At 29.9% G+C, this 23,292-nt stretch overlaps 2 protein-coding genes across 2 annotated transcripts in view; both read left to right on the top strand.

Moving 5' to 3' along the window:
• The window catches only part of LOC148228114 (uncharacterized), a 30,420-nt gene extending 14,163 nt beyond the window's left edge, over positions 1-16,257 (top strand). The window contains exons 3-10 of the mRNA XM_088199106.1: positions 4,732-4,934; positions 5,001-5,128; positions 5,290-5,540; positions 13,271-13,438; positions 13,501-13,633; positions 13,699-13,884; positions 15,547-15,685; positions 15,754-16,257. Of these exons, the coding sequence (XP_088055232.1) occupies positions 4,732-4,934; positions 5,001-5,128; positions 5,290-5,540; positions 13,271-13,438; positions 13,501-13,633; positions 13,699-13,884; positions 15,547-15,685; positions 15,754-15,884 (1,339 nt within the window). The 3' untranslated portion in view covers positions 15,885-16,257. The remainder of the gene's footprint in view (positions 1-4,731; positions 4,935-5,000; positions 5,129-5,289; positions 5,541-13,270; positions 13,439-13,500; positions 13,634-13,698; positions 13,885-15,546; positions 15,686-15,753) is intronic.
• A 2,128-nt stretch (positions 16,258-18,385) lies between these two features.
• Positions 18,386-23,185, top strand: LOC148228113 (uncharacterized). The gene is made up of 5 exons (XM_088200128.1): positions 18,386-18,605; positions 18,674-19,790; positions 19,853-19,969; positions 22,382-22,782; positions 22,852-23,185. Exons 1-5 carry the CDS (start codon positions 18,459-18,461, stop codon positions 23,074-23,076), a joined length of 2,007 nt encoding a protein of 668 aa, XP_088056254.1. The 5' UTR covers positions 18,386-18,458; the 3' UTR covers positions 23,077-23,185.
• The last annotated feature ends 107 nt before the right edge of the window (positions 23,186-23,292 follow it).

Genomic DNA, 23,292 nt, shown 5'->3' with positions numbered 1-23,292 from the left:
ATATTTTTATGTTGTTAGATAAATATTTAATGACCAATAAGTTTCGCATCTCACTCGAAAATATATGTGGCATGTCGTATTTGATATCATAATAGCTTAATTTAATACAATATACAAATAAACCGTCATTAATTTCACATTTTCTATACAAACACAAAAAAATATTATGACGTCTCACGATGAATCAATCAAACGAATTGGAATGCATTAACCGTTTCAATAATAACACGAAATACCTCCATATGTGTATGGATATAACTGATCTTGAGAGATAATCACTCAATCTCTCTGCGAAATTCTCACATGCGAGTATAATACAATATAATAACAACCGCACAACAGCGTCTCTTCTTATGAAATTACATCAAGATTTTGCCTTTGCTAATCCTATAGACTTATACTTAACTCTCGCTTCCAAACTGCCGTGGGAAACCAAAAAACCATTGAAAGCTCTCTGTAGGCGACACATTCAACAATTCAACAATCGACAACACCTACGACATTCACGATCATGATTATTGAAAACTTTGTAATTTGACAATGGAATGACTCGATGTTTATGTCAAAAATAACCTCGGTTATTATTTCTTAACAAAGTTCATGTGGTAGGAAATGATTTTTTAAGCTCATGTTTTAAATATAGAAAATTATCATTTAGTTGCTGAATTTAAGATAATCTCAGGAAAATTCTTAAAAATTAATTGTGCATAATTTCCTCATTCGTTAAAAACGACCTCGGTTTTTATTTTTTGTTGCGATGCAAAATAAAAAATATTTGACCGCAACGTCCGTTCAGAGTCCGTCTAATTGCAGAAAAATGGTAGCAAGTCTTTCGGAAATTCGCCTCTACAATGGCGGGCGTTAACAGTTAACGGGTTAATGGTTGGCGAGAGTTCGTTGCGCCCGCAGATTTCAAAGGTGTGAACTTGATGAAATTCCATTGTGAAGAATCGCCGTTCTCCAGAGGTCTCATTGCCAATTTTGAAATTTATCTTATAAAAAAAACAACGTGAAAACATATTTTTGATTCTTGACTTGTGTGAAAATTGCAATAGTTAATTTAATAGCAATAGTTATCTGTAATCTAAACAGTGTATCTAATTAAAATCCACAAAATATTTTAATTAATCTGGAATTTAATTTATTAATTTAAATTAATTTATATCTAATTATAAAGTGTGGATAAATAAAAAAAAAACATTTATATAAAATATATCACTAATAACAAATATTATGACTTGGATTTTAAATTATTTTAAAGAATATCCTAGAAATATTTTTATATAACTTTACACCTCAGAATATTACAATTTCCCTTTAGTCATACCTATTTTCTTATACCTATTTATTCTTAAATCTTTATTTCTTATTAAATATTTTAGTTACATCTATCTCATTAAAAATACATCATTTATATTTTTTCATATTTCTCGAACATGCTACCATTCCAAACTTTCAATTATATTTCTACGACTAGTAAATCAATATACATTTTATTTATCCTGTTTTTTATTTATTCTTTAAATAAAAATCAAATTTTTTATCATAAACAGAAAATAAAAAAATAATACTGTTCTATGGTTGACTGCTTCTCCTTATCTCGATTAGATATATTTTTTTATACAGGTCTGTATTTAAAGTAACGTTTTTTTTTACAAAAATGTAAAAGATTTATTTGGAATATAGTTTGATTAAAGACACATTTCTGCATATGTATAAATAACATTTATATTAATCCCATATATCAAATTCATGTTTCTATAACAAGATATACAAAATAAATAATTAGTATTAAGTTTTATATTGTTAAGCACTTTTAAAAATCATACCTAAAATAAAATATGCATAAGATAAAAATAAAATATATATATAGTATATATAAATACAGTTTAGGTAACACTGGCAACAGTAATGAAATGAGCCACAAAAGGAAGTAAATAAATTTAACCATGTGTAGCATAACACAGAGTTCCCATCGTAATTTTATTTATTCTCTGTGCATTTAAAACTATATTTAATAACACATGACAACTCGTATACTTAATTATACTATTTTGCTGTAATATATAGTTTGCGTAATATTTTTAATGTCATCCGATGAAAGTTTTCTCTTAGCTTTTTCCCAAAGCATAGAAAGTAATGTCAATATTTCACGTCCATACGGAACATCATAAATAATCTTTAATCAAATCATTTCACTTTTCAATATACTTTCTAACACTCGAAAATACACAAAAAATAAAATAATTTCCATTAAGACAAACACATGGTCAAAAATCCGGTTTTTGAATAGATGCTGTTTTTTTCACGAATAGATACCATATCGTCGATCGCATCACATCTGGTTCACCGTTAACTTTGAACTCGCGCAGTTAAATCCAGATCGGCAATTTTTTACGTGATGAAATTTCTAAAAATATTATCAAGCAATCTAAAGTATCGAAATTCTTCAAATATATCTTAATTATTAGTTCGACGAGTTTTTCTTCGGAATTCACGCTCAAACGAACGTATCGCGTGACGTTCGCGTTAACTTCTTTTGCTCCTTCGTTTTAACCGAATAATTTACCTTTGAATCATTACTGCCGGCATGTGGGTCAGATATGTTGAAAAGCCACATATGATGCTTATAATACACACTTTAAGGTCATGCACGATCATGAAGCTGTGAAAAACATGAAAAGTCGCACATTTTATACATTACCTCTCGTTTATACATTGAATAATCAGTGTATAATGCGTATTTTTTATATCTGACCAAAATTATGTTGAGCTCTGAATGACATTATGACATCATCGCAATCATCATTATGACTAAAAGAATTTCTTAGAAATGTCGTTACGACCTTATTAAGATTTATAAATTATACTCAGATTTTCTTTAACCTTTTATAATTATTATTATTAAAAAAAATATGAATCAACTATTACTATATATATTGCTCCGATAATTTACCATAGAGATGAGACATTATTATTTCAATAAAAATAAAAATGAATGTCTATATTATTGATGGTATAAAATTATTATATTAAAATATTTTTAATTAATGCATATCCTGCAACCAAAAAATATGTTATTAATTTCTAATGTAAATGTACAATAGTAAAGAGATTTTTTTATCCTCTTATTAAGGTAGAAACGTAGTCCTAAAGGTAATCCAGAGGCCACGGGTTCGAGCCACAGCAGCAGACTCAAATTTTTATTTTATAAAATACGTTATTAAAACCGCCTCCAGCTGCAAAATGACATATATTGATTTGGAAAGTAATATTTCAGTCATAAAAAATTGTGCTTGCGGTGTGTGCTTAGAATAGACATATAGCCAATAATTAGGGTTCTCAATCGAATATTCAATTATTTGCCAGATTTTCAATTATCTGAATATTATAAAAATTGATAGATAGAAACAATTTGTATACTTCAGCAACACAGGTAGTCGTTTTTTGTCTCAATATAACTGAATGACTAGTACCGCTCCAAAATCTACGGTTCTTAATGCGCCTTTATTTAGTTTTGAAATGCGAGACAATGAGACGCTTTTTCTCAACAACAAAAATACTTTTGCGCCTTCAATAAGCATTTCTAAATAAAAAAAATTATAGGCTGTATCTACTATGACCAAAATTCGTAGAATTCGTTAGTTAAATAAAACAAAATGTTAAATAGTCCCACCTCTTATTATTGTATAACGCTTATTTCGAAAATAGGTGTGTTACGTTTTTATATTTGTTGTTTCATGACGCAACGATTTTATTTCAATCTTTAGGGGTAGCCCTAGGGGTGGTTGACCTCGCGGCCAATGAATCTAGATGGACTTTTTTATTAAGTTATATTTGTGAAAGTGGAGCAGGTGGTGATGGCCGTAGATTATGCTCCGGGCTCTTGTGGCTGCGTACGGCGAGTGTGACTCTTAGTGCGGCTGGTAATTCGGGAGTTACAGGAGTGATCTTCTGGTCTGTCGGTTCCTCCGGATGGCTGCTGGTAGATCTTCTCTCTCTCGCTGGGTGGATCGTCTCTCTCTTTCTGCTATCTCCGACTGTCTGCGTCGCTGAGGCAAGAGACGGACAGAGGCCCGTCTCTTGCCTCAGACTGTCTGCCCTCTCCTCATTGGAGTCCGGGCTTATATCCTTTAAGGGTTCGTGCATCGATCTTCTAGCCAATCGCTGCAGTCGCTTCGTAGAACTCGAGAAATCGGATGTGCATCTTCGAAAGCGAGTTTTTTGCTTGTCCAGACTTTCGAATTCTTCGAAAAGAGTTCGCAATGTGGTGATTTATTGGGTCCATTTTGTCACAAAGGGATTCTTTTAACGACTCGTGTTGTGTGGTCAAAAGAAATCCCTCTCGTGTCATGATATTTGTCTCATTGTTAATGGATGAACGTTTTTGGTCACAGTCATTAACAATGAGACAATTGTCCTTTTTTGCATGTGAACCTAATTGTGTGGTCGCCACTAATCAGTTAAATAAATCGATCGCGGTTAATTTACTTCCAGTTATTTAATTAATATGTATATCAATTTTTATTTATATCAAAATATATGTAATATACATATATAGCAGTATTATAAATTAATCACAGAATAAATATTGTCAAAGATACTTTCTTAGTTTTTTTTATATATAATACCAAATGGTTATTAGACTGACCACAGATATTTAAATCTATTTGAATACTGACATATTTTTTTTTAAATATTATAATAATTATATTTTCATTTGTTTCAAAGGTTATCCACCGTAGAAGTAATTCCTCGTCCAGACGTTCAACCAGAATTAGTCGCTTGGAGGCTCGTCAGATTATTTAGCAGACAACAAGATTCCGGTTTGAAGCAAAGATGCGGAGGCTTAGCTCATTCCCTTGCCCATTGGCATCCGCCAATTCGAGATTTATTGATGGCGAGAAGGAGGGAGCTAGACAAAGCAGTTCAAGGTATTGATTTCAAATTAATTAATATTATTATGTTTATTTTATTATCCTTATAATTAAATTACTTAGGTCTTGGAACTCATGGATTGACGGCCGATAGTAGTGGAGAGCTTATATCTTTGCATGTGGCTCTGAAAAATGAACTACAAACGCACATAGACACTTACAAAACAGCTGTACATAAATTGGATGAATTGGTAAGACTTTTTTAATATAACACTGTAATCTAATAAAATCTTTTTTTATGATTTATGAAATATAAATATGTTATGCGTTTAGAATTAATAGCGATTTTCGAATCCAATTAACTTTTTTAAGTAAAGCATAATTTAATATTTCTCATGAATTTTTTGCGTAGTCAAACGTGACCTTGAACCAAGATCCGGCGTCTTCCTCGCACCAGCGGCTCCTGGCAACGACCCGAGGCGACATCCAAAAGAGATTGATCGACAATAAGACACTGTTGACTTTGATAGACAAGCCAGCTTTGTCCCAGCTGGCACCCCTGGTGTCACAGCTGGGCGCTCGAGTCCAGCACGACAAAGAAGTCCTCCTCCAAGTGGGACAAATCAAGCGGTTAGACCCAACTGTGGATAACGTTGACGACAGGTAAGATTTTTAAATATAATCCTCATTTTGAGAGCGAAAAAATACTTAATCGAATGTTTCGCAATATGTGAAAGTCAGCGTCCATTAATCCTGCAAATGAGAAAGATCAAGCTAACGGATCTCACAGCGATCAACTTTGGCGACAGGTGCTATTTTCACTTTAATCACCAGCAATATTTATGAAGAGCTGACAAAGAAGCAATTGACACCAATTCCGCCTTCCATTATTTGGGTGTACGCTCATACTACGTCTCTCTCCATGATACATATCATGTGTACTATTTCGACTATTAATTTTATCACGCTTTTTTCTCACTCTCTACATCCGCCCACACGTCATTCTGAAATGCAGCTTGTATTATAATATAATTTATTAAAGCTATAAATTACTTATACAACATTAGCCTCATATGCTCCATGTGTCGTTCATCAATGCAAACTTTATTTATTTAAAAATAATTTGATAGACACTTGACTTTAACAATAATTAGAAAGTGAAGGTGGTTCAGAAATAAATATAAAGTATGTTATTTCAGAAGTTAATATCACTTTTTGTCACGTAGATAAAATTAGGCTTTATATTTAGATAAAATTAGTCATTAATCATTTTATTACTCCATTCAAATAAATAAATTGATATAAAACCTGTATTTATATATAGTAACATTCCATTATTTCTTTGGTTTTTGCTTCTTTCTTTGCTATGCCATAAGATAAATCGATAACTGACGTGCGCAGTGCGCAGATCTGATCCTTTTGTCAATTTCTCTTCTCTGAGAATCTTGATGTTGGCAAGTCTTTCATACGTTTCTATACCGAAGCTTGGATAATTGAGAGAAAATAAACTTAAACATGTTTATATTGATCACTTCCGTATATAATGTACCTCCATCTAACGAGGCAAGAGTGTAAATTCTAGGTAATCTTTATAAGGGAAACCATTGTTGTCACTTTCTGATAACGACAAAACATACGAGCGCAAAATCTAGTGTGACTTTGCAGCTAAATAAATACAACAGTTTATTATATAAACATTGCAAAAGTTAATTTTATAAACATATTTATATAAATAACCTCATACATAGATAAATGTGGATGCGGTGGAGTTGTAATCACATGTCTTAAAAGTAAGAGAGTCTTTTCTGGCGTATCGAGTTGAATTATTTTCGGCTGTGATTTCTGCTGTTGTGGCTTCGTGGTATCTCTCCTCATCTGTCTTCTTCATATCTCACCGCGTCTGTGACCAAGTGTCACATATTCTATAGTGTTGGTTCGAGACAGCACCAGCGAATCGCAGATGATAATATTTTGCAGGCCAATTGCATCGTTTTTTGAACATACGAAATGTGTTTGCGCATTCAAAACTTCGGCGATCGATAACCAAAGCATAAAAGAACCATAATATAATGCGCAGGGTAGAGTGTGTTATCTAACGCGCATTCTTTCTAAACAAAAATTAGTTTTTCGACGGATTAGTTTATTTAATATGCTATAAATTGACAAAAATAATCGAAAGAAAAGAACGATCAATCAACTGTAATTTATTATTGGCATCGAACTACGAAGGAATTCAGGCTTTTGTATTTATACACGAATCATAGATAAAAATGTCAATAAGAGCTACTGCATTATTCATATTTGAAAAAAAAAAAGTTGTGCAACAGTTAAATTTTATGGCGTAACTCTGTAGAAATCCCCCATACATTTTTGTAATCTGCGATTTCCATGCAGACGATTTCTTATTATTTGATTATTATGTACTTCTTAGATTACTTCTAAACTTCTAAACTTCCAAACAATTATTTGCCATTGTAAACAATTATTTACCATTCAAAAACTTCAGACCTTTATTGAAAGCTTCCAAAAATGCATGAATATTTTTAGCATCTGGCACGGACTCACTCTTTTCTATGCAGTGTTGTGACAAAATGAAAATTTTAATACAAATTTAATTGTTATTAAAAAAAACACGATAATTCAGCAATTTTATCAAGAAATGAAAATCCTCGATTCGACATATTTTTCTAGGAAATTTCTAGAGAAATAATTTTCGAAAACAAACACTAGATATTCTGTAAAATATGCTTAAAACTATCAATGCGATTGTTTGCTCACAATATCTCTCTTTGGGTGTTTTTGTTTGTTAGAAATATTCATTAAAATGACCTCTAAATTATAACAAGTTTGGCAGGCGGTTAAAACCACTAAGTACTAAACAAATGCCTTAAATATTTAAGGTAAAGTGATTAATTCTAGTGGCTTCCGAAAGTCTGCTTGAATTCTTGCATATTTAAAATCTAAAGTATAGTGGGAGTACTAGTCCAAGTCAAGCTTCGAATTAAAATTCTGATGAAATAAAATTAGTATCAAAATAAAAGTCTTCTATAACAAAATTCTACTATTTTTAGATCATTTTATAAATGTATATTATTCGGGGTTAAACTATTTAGAATAATCGCTTGTGTCTATACATATATCTTTGAAACATGTGGATTTTGTTAAATTGTGTGAATTTTGCAACAATTACAATTCTGCAAATGTACTAGCTACCTGTTTGATGACGATAACAGGGGCTGACCGTTTTTTATTGGGGTACAATTTCAATGCACATTATTTTTGCGTTGGCACTATTAATTCTGTTATTGTTCCACTTAATATTTGAGAAGGCAGAAGACCGCTCTGACTATAATAAATTCTCAGATCACAAATCTGTTAATTTATACTATTTCACTAGATTTTGCAGATCTATTTTCTACGCAACAATTATGGGTTTTGCAAACACATTTTATTGCATATCTTGAAAATATAATGTTATCGTCATCGCGTCTATAGCCGTATTGAAAAAACTTTTTTTTGAAAAAACATGGTTAATTTATCACTATTTTTTTTTTATTTAATTCTTGACTCATTATCATTGAAAGCATTTTTTAATATTAATATAAAAGTATTTATTTTATTTATCTTTTCAAAAATAAGTTTGCGTTCTTATTTTTCGAGTGCAACCTTGATATTCACAGAAAGGCCATCTTACTGCGGCTTCGAAGGACCAACGAAACACTTAGTTTACTATTAAAATCCTTTATTTTATCTTTTTTACATTTTTCATAAGAGCAGCCTCCTATCGCGTCCAAAACGCACGGACGCCTACAATATAAAAACGAGCGTTTGGTTCAAGCATATTGGCCATAATGCCCCAAATAAATCCAAGCATTTACTTCTTGCTATAACATCTACTAACATATAAGGACTAACTACTTATAATTTTCTGTACATCTTTTAGAATAACCATTATTATTTGAGAGTAGTTGAACTATTATAATTTCACGTACATATAAATAACTTTTCTTTTTCATAGCCTGTCCAAAAATACTTTATATATATTGTGTGTTAATATTATTTAATAGAACATATTGTCTATATTACATGGGTATTTAGTTTTTATAAAGCAATAACATAAATACCGTGTGAAAACGGAGATTAAAAACATGCAACTCAATGACTAACGATAATTAACTATAACATAATTGAAATTAAATCATACCGATTATAAAAAAGACTATAACACCTATATTTTTTTTATTTATATGTGAATTGTGCTCTGATTGCAAATCAATCATAGTTGTATCTAAATTGTTTACTTACAATATTTCTACTATCACTACTAAAATGTAAAATATTTTTTTTTATAAAATAATATGTAACCTTATATAAAAACTTTACATGTAAATTTACATATAAATTAGATTATTTAGACTAACATTAACGAACTATAAACATTTAAATTTGAATTTACAATACAGTGAAAGTTTGATATAAGTAAAGTTATATTTTCACTAGTATAATTATTATTTCACTTACTCAATTGATTTACAATTTTACTGCTCAGAATCAGTAAAGCTGTATTTGTTGTATATGTTTCACATGATAAGAGAATCATAGAATTATGACATCATACCGTTCGATAAAATATTACAATATTTCAAATAAATTAAACCAAAACCAAATCTAACCTAACCAAGTCAAAAACTATTTTAATTCGTTTAGTTTGAACAGCAAATGAACGTTTTTAAACTGTTAAATTTAATTTCATAGTCAAATTAGAGCAATATATAAGTTCATTATCAGTTAAATGATATTTTTATAAAAGGTATTCGGATATGATTTTAACATATAAAAAAATTGTACTCATTTAAACGAATTGCCAACAATTAAACCGTTTAAATTATGACAAAATTTGTAAAGTTCAAGGGGGTTCAGTATAAAAATAGTTACAAAACATCTGTTCCTGAGAAGGGTTAAATTACCAATCGTTCACAAAGCCTTTTCATTATTTTTACCCAACTTCCATAACGCAATAATTGCAAATTCGCACATCGAACGCATTTTACAAACAGTTCGCGGTTAAAAGTTACACGGTTAACTTTTAAGACGGTTCACATAAATACAGCACAATTTTGCGAAACTCGTCAAATGTGCAATTCTGTATAAACATCATCTTAAGTAATACCGGTTAATCGTCAAAAGCGCCACCAGTTATCAGAGTGACTTATCACTATTGTACAAGTATAAAAATATATAATTAAAAAATAACAATACAATCATATCATCACATACGCCGAAAACATTCCCATCGCAATTGCATATGAAAATAATGCGTTGTTATAAAATCGCAATTATTTTATAACATTACGTAGTACGCAAAACCTTGAGAAGCATTAAATGTGCATCGTTAAAATTTAATCTGTATCATAAAATTAACTAAAAAAAAAACACAAAAAATAATAGACTTTAATCAGCATAAATTAATCCATATATGAATACTTCGTTGTGTTATGGGAAAATCGCTAAAATTGGATTAACTATGGTATTTTTTTTTTCGAAACGTATCAAAATTTTCGTAATTGATTGGGGAAAATATTACTTCTTTAGTATTATTATATTATTTGGAACAATAATAACAATGAGTAACATTTATCATTGCCAAGTTTTTTCTCTTTTATAAATCAAGCTGAGGAAAATCAACACCATTGTATAGATAGAGTAAAAGAATTATTGATCTCTCTAGAGAAAATTTTGCAATCGAGTTTAATTGAACATGACGATCTAGCTAGATCAACAATGATTTGTTCCTCGATTGTTTGTTAATTTTATATAGTCACTTTCGACATTAGGCAATCTAGAGAGTTTATTTTTAAAATAATATTTAACCAACCAGTAATAAAATATGTATACTTCCTGAAAAATCTAAAAATAGCAATATTTAACTAAATTAGATCTAACTTATAAATGGTATTTAAAAACACATCTCAATTTTTATAATTTTAGTGTTATACTTATTTTAAAAAAATCATTATTAAAAAATTTTAATGTAGTTCTTGCGAATTTAATTTTTCCATTTTTTCGATAATAATTATGGAACATTATTAGGTTATTACGAAAGTGTTAAAAATAAAGTAAACGTCTCATTCTCCTATGTAATATATACGTATAATTTACTATACTACTAAATCACTTTACGACCTTATCGAAACTATTATTAATTTTGTAATAAAAAATAATAACAAAACATGACACCAACAAAAAAACAGCTTTACTTTCCAGCGAGAAAAACCGTTTTCACTTTCACATCGGCTCGCGAATGCGCGCAAAATTTTCACATGTCACAATTACTTACATTTTCCTCTTCTTTTATATTGTTATTGTGTTATCTTTTTACGTATACTTAACTTCTAAAAGCATTATCGTCGAACAACTCGTAGAACAAAGGGGACGCGGAACAAGAAGCGGCGAGAATCTCATTATCTTAGTTCATTGTAGCGTGATGAAAGTGAAGAAGCAGAATAAACATAATCAATTATTTTTTTTACTTAACGCATGCACAATAATTAAACCAGTACAAAAGTTCAATTCTTATAGTGTCGTCTCTCATTTGTGTCAAGTTCAATTTATGTCAAATAGTTGACTTCTAGGAGGTAATGATTATATACATTAATAGATTCCTAGATTCACTACTGAATCAGCATTAGCTTAATGTATACTTATAGTAAAGAACTAGCTTTTTAATCAATGCAACTCTGTGTATAGTTATTTACGACAAGTACTGTCTCATAACTTTACAGAATAACATATTTGTAAAGCATCGCCATAAACCCAGCTTCTCAGGGGACGTTAGTAACCCATTTTCCATATCTTTTATATGTATATTATTATTTAAGTTATACTTTATGTACCAAAATATTAAAGATACGCTGCTTTAAGTACATAAAAACCAAAAAAATGTAGTTTAAATGTTGTGCGTCCCAAAAAATATGAAGTTCTTAACATAAATTTACGTTTGACAATACCTAAAGTGACACGGAGATGATTAAGAAAATTACCATTAAGGATGCTTATGAAGATTAAAAATATTATTATAAGTGCCCTAATTTTTGAACCTAAAAAGATCTGAACGGTAAAAAGAAGACCGTAGTCAATGATTAGTATTCATTAGATAACAGATCTGGGGTCCAGTCGTCCCCCTGTTCGCATAAATATTATTTTTCTACCTTCCGTTCACTAAGAGTTGAAATATTCTATCAGTAACGTTAGAACATATGTACTGTGCATTTTAATGAGCCAATAAACGAGTTTCTTGATTATAATATCATAGAAGACTCACACCAACTCTTATTTTCGATACCCAGCGCGCGCTGAGATTCTGATAATTTTTTAATAAACTCAAGTTCATTTGCCATTATATGATTTATTTCAGTATTTTTTCAGCAATAAAAGCTGCTCTTTTATTTTTGTTTTTTTAATAACAAACGTCACATATTCTTGATTTTTACATTATTATTATCTAAGCCTTAAATATTGATGTCATAAAAAATAGATTTTAATGCTTATTTATATCGTTTTTAAATCTCTGTGCCTTAAGGAAAGTTGTATTACCGTTTTTTTCCAATTATTTTAAAGATACAACAGTTAAAATATGACGTACGATTATTTATTTATATATATTTTTGGTGTCATCCTAACGATCAAGTTAAACTCATGGATTTTAAACTCTCATATATTTCAAGTCGGAATGGAAATGGCAGTCCAAGTTAAAGTTATTTTTATAGCAGCGTTTTAGCTTATATACAATTAGAAAAAAGAGAAGAGATCAACGTCTATATTTTTTTACGATTCTTTGACCAATCGAAATAATTTAGATTTTTGTACCTGCTCACTAATACACCTATTTTAGCATTAATTGCTTTGTATTTTGCTTAAAAACACTATTTCATTAACCATTATGGCTTTTTAACAGATCTTGTATAACTAACTGCAACCCAATGATTATGTGTATCAAAGTGAATTTAGTCTTCGTTTAATTTTTTATTTTTTATTACAAATCTGATTATCATTACTTGAGAAGTTTTCTTAATACTTTTCGATGGTCATTATGCAAATATAGATATAAAAATAAATGAACAGTTATAGGGCACACCTTAAATATATGAGCACCATCCCAGCTCCTTATAACTCTCGCCGAAAACATCATTCAGCGAGCTTGTTGAGAAGCTGGGTGGCTCATGTAAGAGGAGTGTTTTCAAGCACTGACGTCTTGGCCGCGACGGGCGAGAATAAGGGACGCGATCGCGACTCTCTATGACACTTTAAGACTTATTTGAAACTCACAGAGCATTTTTGAACAACTTGTATACTGTATCTTGTGTTTGGTATTTTATTTACATGTTTTAATTTAGAGCTGCTGCTGGTCTTCTTATGAGCTTTTCGAGAGGTTGTAATGCAGTTTTGGCATTACTACCACCAACAGCTGCTCCTCCTTCATCTCCACCGGCTTTGTCCTGTTGCAGTGATGGTTATCATTCAGACCCTGATGCATCATCAGGAAATGAGACAGATCCTGCTAGGTAAATATATATATATATTAACAAACATATTACCTCAATTTTTGAATAAATATAAATTACAGATCTGAGCTGGTAACTAAATATGGCCAGCTCTTCAACAAATCCAGGGTTGATACACTAGACGCTTTAGATGCTCTACCGCCGCTCCAACACGCGCATCATTTGAAAGGAAAAATACTGTTCTCTGTTATAGTTGTATGTTTATATTTTTTATGTTTAATAATATTTGTTTTCTACTGTCTTCTTTTCTGTTTTTTAAGTTGGCTTTTAGAGCTTGCCAGGGCTTAAAAGACAAGAAGACGCAAGAGACGCGCAGGAATCTCGGTATTTCAGACAACTTAAAATCACCTGTCATGTCACAGCTGGAATCTGCCGTCAGGAACGTCCTTTGTGCCTCTGTAGAGACTTTTCCGTTAGGAGAAGCCGAAAGACAAGTCGCCAATCAGGTATACAGTGTCGGATTTATCTTAATCTAAATATGTGGCATAAGAATCTAACTACTTTTTATTAGATTTTTATAACTTTACTCGCATGTGCTTTATTGTTATTTAATAAATTACAATGTTAACCTGGTACTTTCAGATACTTTCTTTAACTTATAATAAATAAAGAAGGTCAGCTTACAATACCATTTAATGATCGAAATTAATCAAGCGTAATCGTTGCTTTCTCGAAGTTTATTGAATACTGGATAATCTATAATACAAAATAATAAAATAACCTGGTATAATATCAATATTTCCTGGAGAATTTTGCTCCTTCTGGACTACCACATGGATCAAATTTGGGTCCTTTGCTTTTTATTCTATGTATCAATGACTATATTCGGCAATTAGGAGCTCATAATATAAATTATATACTAATGACCTGAAAGGGCACCCCGACAAGCCGCGCAGGACAATCCCGCGCCGACTAAGCCGCGCCGTCATAGCCGCGCAAAGTCAAAACAAAATTAATTTTATACCATGGTTTTTATTTATTAATAATTACAAATATATATAGGAAAAGGGAGGCGTCTCGCTACCGCTCGCGCCGACTTTCACTGTAGAACCAAACAACCTAACCTTTTTTTAATGATATTGTATTGATTTATTTTCATTTCGGTATATTTTGTAATTGTCCAGCATCATACAATTTATGACTAACTGCTCAAAAAACGAATCACTAGTGATAGAGCTGTCCACAAAACAAAATAATTAGAATTTAAAAAATAACATATTCTTTCATTTTATTCAATTTTATAATTTTGATTTGCGCGGCAATGTGGGCGCGGCTTTATCGTCGCGGCAATGTCGGGGTTGTATTGCGCGGGATTGTCTTGCGCGGCTATGTCGGGGCGGCTTAGTCGGCGCGGGATTGTCCGGCGCGGCTTTGTCGGGTCTCCCCTGAAAGTGAGTATTCGCACAAATGCGGATTCGCTGTCACACAAAATACCAAGAGTCGCTGTGAAGGTAGTCGATCGACAACCGGCTATTATTCAGCAGAGCCAAGTATATTCTTTAATATTTTTAGCGGTGTTCTAATATGTAGTATTCGAGCAAGGATGAGAAGTTTGCGATAAATAATTGAAGATAGATTAATATAATAACAATAAGAAAAGAAAGGGATATTTTTAACTCAGACTAAAATCTATAGAGAAAAAAACAATCACGTGAACTAAAAGTACACGTAGTTCAAATTACGTTATTTTCTCAAAATCCAATATACCGTTTCGGTCCGCTACGTGCTGCACACGTAATTATTTCGAATGATTACACACATTTCTGGTCGTATTTAGAGGTCAAGTACCTACGCTTTGGGCAAAGGTGCTAGGGTCGAAAACATTGCTTAAATAAAACAATAACATTCCATACTTTCTACTGTATCGAGAAAGGCGTCAATGATGCAATTATTTAAGGTATATTTTACAACAACAGTGGTACGTATAAGAGTAATTCATAAACGAGACGATTTACGATGATTTTACTAGACGTAAAAACGTACTACGAAAAATATGTAAATATATATATATCAAGACTCACAACTAACAGACAAAAAGACCTTATAATTAAAACTATAGCTTTTTATCTATATAATATACTAAAGTATTTTAATTTTAATAAAAATAGGTTTTATCCACTCTTCATGAATACCCTTGCCTTGAAAGATGCGGAGGACTTTTGCAGTACATATCTGAATGCTGTAGGCTTGCTTGGACTTTGATCAATCAAATACCTGCTCTGAATATCGATACTGATTTTACACCTGGTAATAGTTTGTTTTATATTATACATATATTCATAAAAAAATATTTATCAATGATTTAAATATTTCAGTATTGATGAGAGCAGATAAACATGTACGATTCCATTCATCAGATCAACGCTCAGATTTAATCAAATCTTTTATTTGGCCAGCTCTAATGGATGAAGAAAACTGCATATTTAAAGCAGTTGTAACAACTTAATTTTATATTTAATTATTAAAATGTATATATTATACAAATATTATATTTTAAGTATAAGATAATATTTAACGATCCACAACGATTGTGCAATAAATTAATCGATTTATAAATAGATGTATGCATTTAAAAAATATTTATGTGTCATTATAAATAAATATTATATTATTATATCTGTATCATAGCCATAAATATTATTATGCATATTTATTACTACGGTTTAATCGTTTGTATGTAACTTAAGAATATTATAATGTTAATGTTTTAATAAATTGCGTACAAAATAATTTTCTATACATTTTATGCTGTATATATTTAATATAAAAAAATACAATCCAATGTATTAATTTTATTATAAAAATAAAATAATTCACTATATTTTATTTAGTTTTATTAGCATTATATTATTAGTAAGAAACTTTTGATACAGTTTGTATGAATGTACAATGATGGCGTCAGTATCCTTAATTGATGGAGCGTATCGTTTATAATGATTGCTTACCTCTTCGTATACGCGTAATATGTTACTTAAAGTTAATCTACTTGAACGTAAAATAATTTATAAATAACTATTAATTTCATGCGTTACACTTAGATTTGGGTGTTAAAAATATTTTTATACGGTAGCATTACGGCTTATAAACATTAGAGAAATTAAATTCTTGACGAGCCTATGTGATTTTAATTTTTATCTGATAATATCTTATTAGAATTGACTTGCTGTTTATCATGTATTATCGTCCTGAGTTGCATAAATCTAGCAACAATGGAATTGAAAATTGGGTATAAAAGTGAGTGCGCATATTCTGTCATTATTTGCACCATTTACATTATATCCCATTTAAGTACTTTTATTCCTACGTTATTTTTGAGCAAGCAGTTAAAAACTGTTTAATGTAAGTTTGACTTTTATAATTTAAAAAATAATATTTTGTCGATATATCTTAAAGATCCAATGGAATAAAGTATATGTTGTTTAACATCACAAATTACATACTTATAAAATATTACATAAAATTACAATATTTGAAAAAAGTTTGTAACACTTAATGCTAAACATATTAGAGTTTTATTTGCAGGAATGTTAAGCAATATATGTCAATAAAAAAAATATTATTTCTTTATTTAAAACATTTAATTATGACGCTTTGTAAGATCAAATATAAAATAATACAAGATTAATCTTTATATTTCTGTGTAACTACTCAAGTCATAATATGTGCTAAAATACATGTTTTTCCTTATACTATTTCATTTAAATAAGTAAACAAACAAACACTTGACCTTCTATGTAAATTCTTTTACTATTTCAGATGTAATCTAGTTTTTAGTTGTCATAGATATAACAATCCAAATCCCACGATTTTTATGGTTTATTTAATGTTCTCACATAAAAATACGTTCATTGTTTACATGGAAATAGTACAAAAATCTGTTTTTATGATTTGAACGCAACATAATAAACTGAAATTTCTTATGGTCCAATTATATTATACTTCACACTGGGCAAGTTATTTTTGTAAATTGATCATGATTGTGATCATGAATATGATCATGAATAATGAACATTTAGAACCTTTTAAATATTATATTAGATACAAATATTTATTGTGTGTGAACCATCCATAATAGTTTGTAAAGAACATGGCCAGTAAAACTGTTGTTATGGCCAAGATGCTTGTATCAATGCAAGCACGTCAATCACCGTTGGCAACAAGACGCGCATCAACATATTTTAAAATGAAATAAAATACAAAATAAATGATTTTAACAATCGTCCAGTGTTCCACTGGTCTTTCGAAGCACCGTTAAAATATGATGCGAATGAGATTGAAGATCGCACGTAAACAAAAATGAGGTAAATTGAGCTGAATATACCGCCAGTATCGAAGCCCGTAATTTAAACTTATCTCCACGGAGAGATAAGTTTAAATAACATGTAAAACATAAAATCTAATAGATTTGCAAAAAAAACGTCGTTTTAGCGACCTGGCAAAAAGGGTTTAATATAAATAATAATTTAAACAGGTGGATAATTCTCAACACTAAACATGACACTCTGCGTTTCACCGGCTGTCAAAGTATGTGAATGCAATAGCCTTTTTTGCGTGAAGGCACTGAGCAGTCGTTGTTTATGGTCTACTTGAAGATGCTGATTTCTCAAAATCTTGAATCGTAAACAAATGTACTTCACGGTAAGTTTATTGCGCTTTTAGCTCGTTTTAACAACAATTTTTGTGCCTTAAAGTAACTTGAATATAATTAAAAGGCTTGTGTAATTTGTAACTAATATATCATATAAGATCAACGCGTATTATTATTTAAAAAATATTTAATATTTAATACGCATCTTATTATAAACTTAATAATTTAAATAAATAGATAATCTACAAATATAAATATAATATTAAAAATAAAAATTAATCTTATGTAGAGCACTTACAACGCACACTTGTCACAATCACAAAGTCAAAATAATTGCACTAATTCAGTGAACCTCCCAACTTCGCAGCATTCATATACGAAGAATAACAAAGACAGTTAACACTGCAAAATTGTTATAATAACATATCAACAATGAATTTAACCAAGAAGCAACTCTCTTTATTGAACACAGTAAGAGGTTGGTCAGAATCTGACGTTTTGACATATCTAGAAAAGAACAATCTTGAAGAGTTCAGACCGTTTTGCGAGGCAAAGTCCATAGACGGCAACGCATTGTTGGTGAGTTTAATTTATTATATCAAATCGTCCACTTGAATGTTTTTTATCTTAAATGAATGCTTTTTTAGTCTCTGTCTGAAGGCGTGGTCGCAATGTGGAGACCTAAAATAGACGCTAAAAAGTTAATCGCAGCTATAGAGCATTTAAAAAACGATCACATGAAGAACGCAGATGATAGCAACGACAATACAGAACCACGTCCAAAAATCAAGCCTAAAGTCCCAATCAGGACTGATTCGCTCAATCAGTCCAATCAAGATTTAGACAAGATCACTCAGGAGTTTGTGATACCCAAAGATATTACAGCGCCTAAAAGTTTCTTATACTGTCCAAAAATGAAACTGTTTGAACCTAAAACGAATCCATATCTACCCATGAAGCGAAATTCTGACTCATTTATTGCAAAAGTCTGTGAAATAGATGATAACGTAACTAGCGACCGTGGCTATTACGAAATGTCTACGAAATTACAGGTATCGAAAGAAGAACGCGCACAAAAACGTTTATCTATGGATGAAAACTCTTATGAAGAATTAGACTTTAGCAAAAATAGCGGAGGAAAGAAAAAAACTGGTTTATTGAAGAGGATTTGGAGACAGCCATCGTTAAAAAAAGACGAATTAAAGATGGAAGAAGCTAAAAAACAAGATTCGAAAATTGAATCAAATTGGAGTTTGAGGTCTAAAAAATTTCCCATAAGCAAAATCAATAAAAATGGAACTGATAATGATAATGTCACATTTAAAACGTATAAGAGAATATCAGACAGTTACATAGAAGGAAATAATATATTGCACATAAACGATTCTGTAATTGAGATAGATAACGACGATGAGTTACTACATAATTATCAGCAGATAGATACTGACAGCTTTTTAGAAATGGAAAACGAGTGTTATTCTAAAGAGAATAATGATTTTTTAGAGATTGATGTCGAAAGGGAAATTTATATAATTGAAAAAATGGTTAAAGATGATGCATCGAACGATTGTGATACGAATATGAATTGTAGGAGGGTAAATATGCAAATAGACGAAGAAAATTATATAGTGAACGATGAGAGATACGAATCTTTAAAATTTGATATAATTAACTCGTATATAAATCAAAATTTAGATGATGCTAATTCACAAGATGCTCTTGAGAAAAATAATGAAATTGATATACTTTACTCTGAAACCGCTTGTAAGTATAGTATAATTAATTTAAATGGTATATGTTTAGATTGTACAATATTATATTTACAGATAAAAAGCCTTCGATTATGGTTGAAGAATATTTGGAACCCAGAAAGTGCTTCAATCCAAATAGCACAGATATCATGGATTCTCTAGCTGAAGAAATGATTAAACTATTCGATTCAAGTATGTGGATTTTTATTTTATTTTACCATAAAAAAATATCTCGATCAAGGTTAAAATAACATAGTTCATACAGACTTGAGTTGTAACCCAGAGGCCGCGGGTTCGAAACACGGCATCAAACTTGAATTTTTAAATATAAAAATGCGTTGTTAAATTAATATTATATTAAAAACTGGCCCGAGCTGCAAGTGACATCAATTGATTATAAATAATAATGCACAAAATAATTTATTAATAATTATATAAATGTCATATGTTTAAAAAAAATTAAATTAACACTTTTAATTATATATATATATTTATAATTATTTTTATCTTACGAAGAAAAAAATTATAAATATTGTATTATTGCTTATATTTTTTTTTTTATTGTGTTTTTTCATAAATAATATAATTTTATATGAATACTAAATTTATTAACATACTGTCTAATTATATAAAACGTAACTATTTAAGACTAGATTAAACAAAACATTATTATGAATAAATTATATTTATAATAGGTAACGAATACATAAAATCATGTACTTTGTATGGGTATAATATAATACTAGTTAATTACTTTATACAAATTATATTATTCTATTTAGCTTACGAATATAAGCTCAAGACTTTTATTATTTTCTCACAACTAAAATGAAGCACATGTGACAATATGTTATTTCACTTTTGTAAGCGTCGTTACGATTGTTCTTTTTCTTTTCCTTGTCAGTTGCTTTAAACTTTCAAAATTAAATAATAATTTACTATATAATATAATTACAACTATGATAAGAACTACATTTTTCAAAGGTAATCTAGACGATGTAATTAGAACAGAAAAACATTTAAAAAAAGTAAGGAAAAACATCATTTTTGAGCCACAATTGTTGAACTCATATTTTATTAATTTATATTATTTTATTCATCTAGGATTGCAATAATTTAACTTCTACTACTAAATATATCTGTTTAGGTTAATCTTTATTTACATATATATTGCGATTTAAATCGCAAATTAAATTTTACTACTATTTTGGTATATTAATTTATTTTATGGATAGTTGTTTAAAATTAATTTATATTTTTATTATAGAGGCGTTCTTATTGATCTTGAAAATAATTTTCAAATTAAATATTACTATATATTTGAATCTCCCTGATCCATTTCATACAATCTTTTTTCAAAAAAGTGTTTACCGAATAATACGAGCAGTATTCCAGTTAGTTTCATAACATATGTACATACATACAATAACACAAAGCTTCTAGCTTTATTAATATAGCTTACAAACAATGATCGAACTTTTGATTTGATTATTTACAGTGCGTCCCAAAAGTGCATTTTGAAGCACTTACGTATACGTTGGAATCCTAAATTTACGTTCTAAACGTATAAATCGTGCCAAAGCAATGTGAAAATACACATTGAATTTATTAATCGCTGAGTGTTGTGTCTGAACGGTTTTCGGGATTTTCCTCTTGTTCCAAATATACAGAGTGGTGAAGATGGTTTAAAGACATAAAATATCAAATAAGTTGTGTGATCTTTAACAGAGTAATTAAAAAATAACAATGTGCTGGTGTATGAAAGTCACGTGCCCTTTGTTGATGAACCTGAGCATTCGTGTTTCAACGGAAATCGTTGATTTTATAACGAAAATAATGAATCAAGGTACATATTTTTAATAATTATAAATAAAGCATTGTATTCCTAACTATATTAATTGATTTTTTTTAATATAGAATATACATACATATATGTATGGTAATTATTTTAATAATTTATAAATAGAAGGAATTTTCGAATATTTTTTTTTTCATAATTATAAATATTTTATAAAACTATGTAGTAACGATAATACAAACGAATACACATGTACAATAAATTTTCGATTTATTTTTATTTTTAAACAATAAATACTATTTTATGTAGATGAGGGCATTCCCCTCCCCTTGACTTTTGCCAGAAAAATCCATGTCATTTAATTAAATACGATGAATTTTAATGAAATCGAAATATTAAAAAAAACGACCACTGACTTCTGAACTCCCCCCCCCCCTCCTTCATGGAACAAGCTGAAATGACGTCCCTGGTTCTAAATCAGAAATTTTCGAGTAATCCTTCAAATAAAATCTAAAAAAAATAATCCTGAATCTATCCAGAAAATATTTTTTTAAGTATCTAATTTCAGTGAAATCATATCGAAAAACATTTTCACTGGTAGATATATATTTTTTATTATAAAATTTTTAATGAAAATTTTATCATGAAAAATCATTTCTGTATTGCGTCACACTTTATCGTGAAACAGATTGTATAATTTAAGAGAGGTATATAAAATTCAAATAATCCATTATTTATTGTGCCATAGCCTAATTTTAGTAAGAGTAGTTTTACTACAGTAAAATATTATATTTATAAAATTTCAGATTTACAAACCATGACGATATTCGACGAAAAATCGAGTGATTCCAATAAAGAATCTGAAACCAAAAACAGCGACGATCAACAAGCTACAAACAAAATAATAAGTAGCAAACCTCCAACGTCTAAAAAACCTGTGTGTGATCAACCAAAAAGTACTCAAAAATCAAACACTGGAAGGATTGCAGAATGTCAAAAACCTTTCGAAACCTTGCACAGATGGAATGAATCTTTGAGAAACAGCGTCAAGAGAAAAAGGGATGTACCAAAAGTGAACATGTCTGAAAGACCACTGCCAGTACCGGTCGAAAATGAATTTTATTACATGGAAATAGGAAGACAAGAAGCAGAGTGCTTATTAGAGGGTCAACCTGATGGAACGTTCATTTTGCGACCCTCCAGTCAGGTAAACTTTTAATTTGTAGTTTATAAATATAATTTATAGTCTTTCCATTAACATATGTTTTAATTTCAGCCCAATCATGTATATACAGTGACTCTTATGTATCAAGGAAGAATTTATAACATTGGCTGCAGAAAAAGACAAGATGGAAGATTAGCGTTAGGCTTCAGCAAAGCATCTGAACCAAACTTTCAAACGATACATGAATTGATAGAATACTACTACAACGAAAAATTGGTGCTTCTTGTTGAAGGAAAAATGGTTGGAAGTACATTATTAAAGAGATTACATCCATGATTATTAATTGTTAATAAAAATACAAAATACGTTTATTATTTATATGAAATCATATTAATTAATGTACATTTTGACTTGTAAAAATAATTTTAATTAATAATAAAAATATTTTAACATTCAACCCTGACTTTTGAAATAACTCTATTGAAACAAATAAACATACCTTTGTAGAAAGTTTCAGTTGCTAATGTGCCAACCATTATTTCGCACATGTTT

Source organism: Plectrocnemia conspersa, unplaced genomic scaffold, assembly GCF_051122295.1.
Source record: "Plectrocnemia conspersa isolate PC_06_02 unplaced genomic scaffold, ASM5112229v1 ptg000012l, whole genome shotgun sequence".
Classification (NCBI taxonomy): Eukaryota; Metazoa; Arthropoda; class Insecta; order Trichoptera; family Polycentropodidae; genus Plectrocnemia; species Plectrocnemia conspersa.
The sequence above is the reverse complement of the archived record's forward strand: the minus strand, read 5'-3'. Positions and strand labels throughout refer to the sequence as shown.

Bases quoted from the DNA above. Each gene is read 5' to 3' on its own strand.
- LOC148228113 (XM_088200128.1), top strand. From the start codon at position 18,459: ATGAATTTAACCAAGAAGCAACTCTCTTTATTGAACACAGTAAGAGGT. The intron at 19,791-19,852 runs GTAAGTATAGTA...TTATATTTACAG, and splicing joins ACTTTACTCTGAAACCGCTT to ATAAAAAGCCTTCGATTATG. The intron at 19,970-22,381 runs GTATGTGGATTT...ATAAAATTTCAG, and splicing joins GATTAAACTATTCGATTCAA to ATTTACAAACCATGACGATA.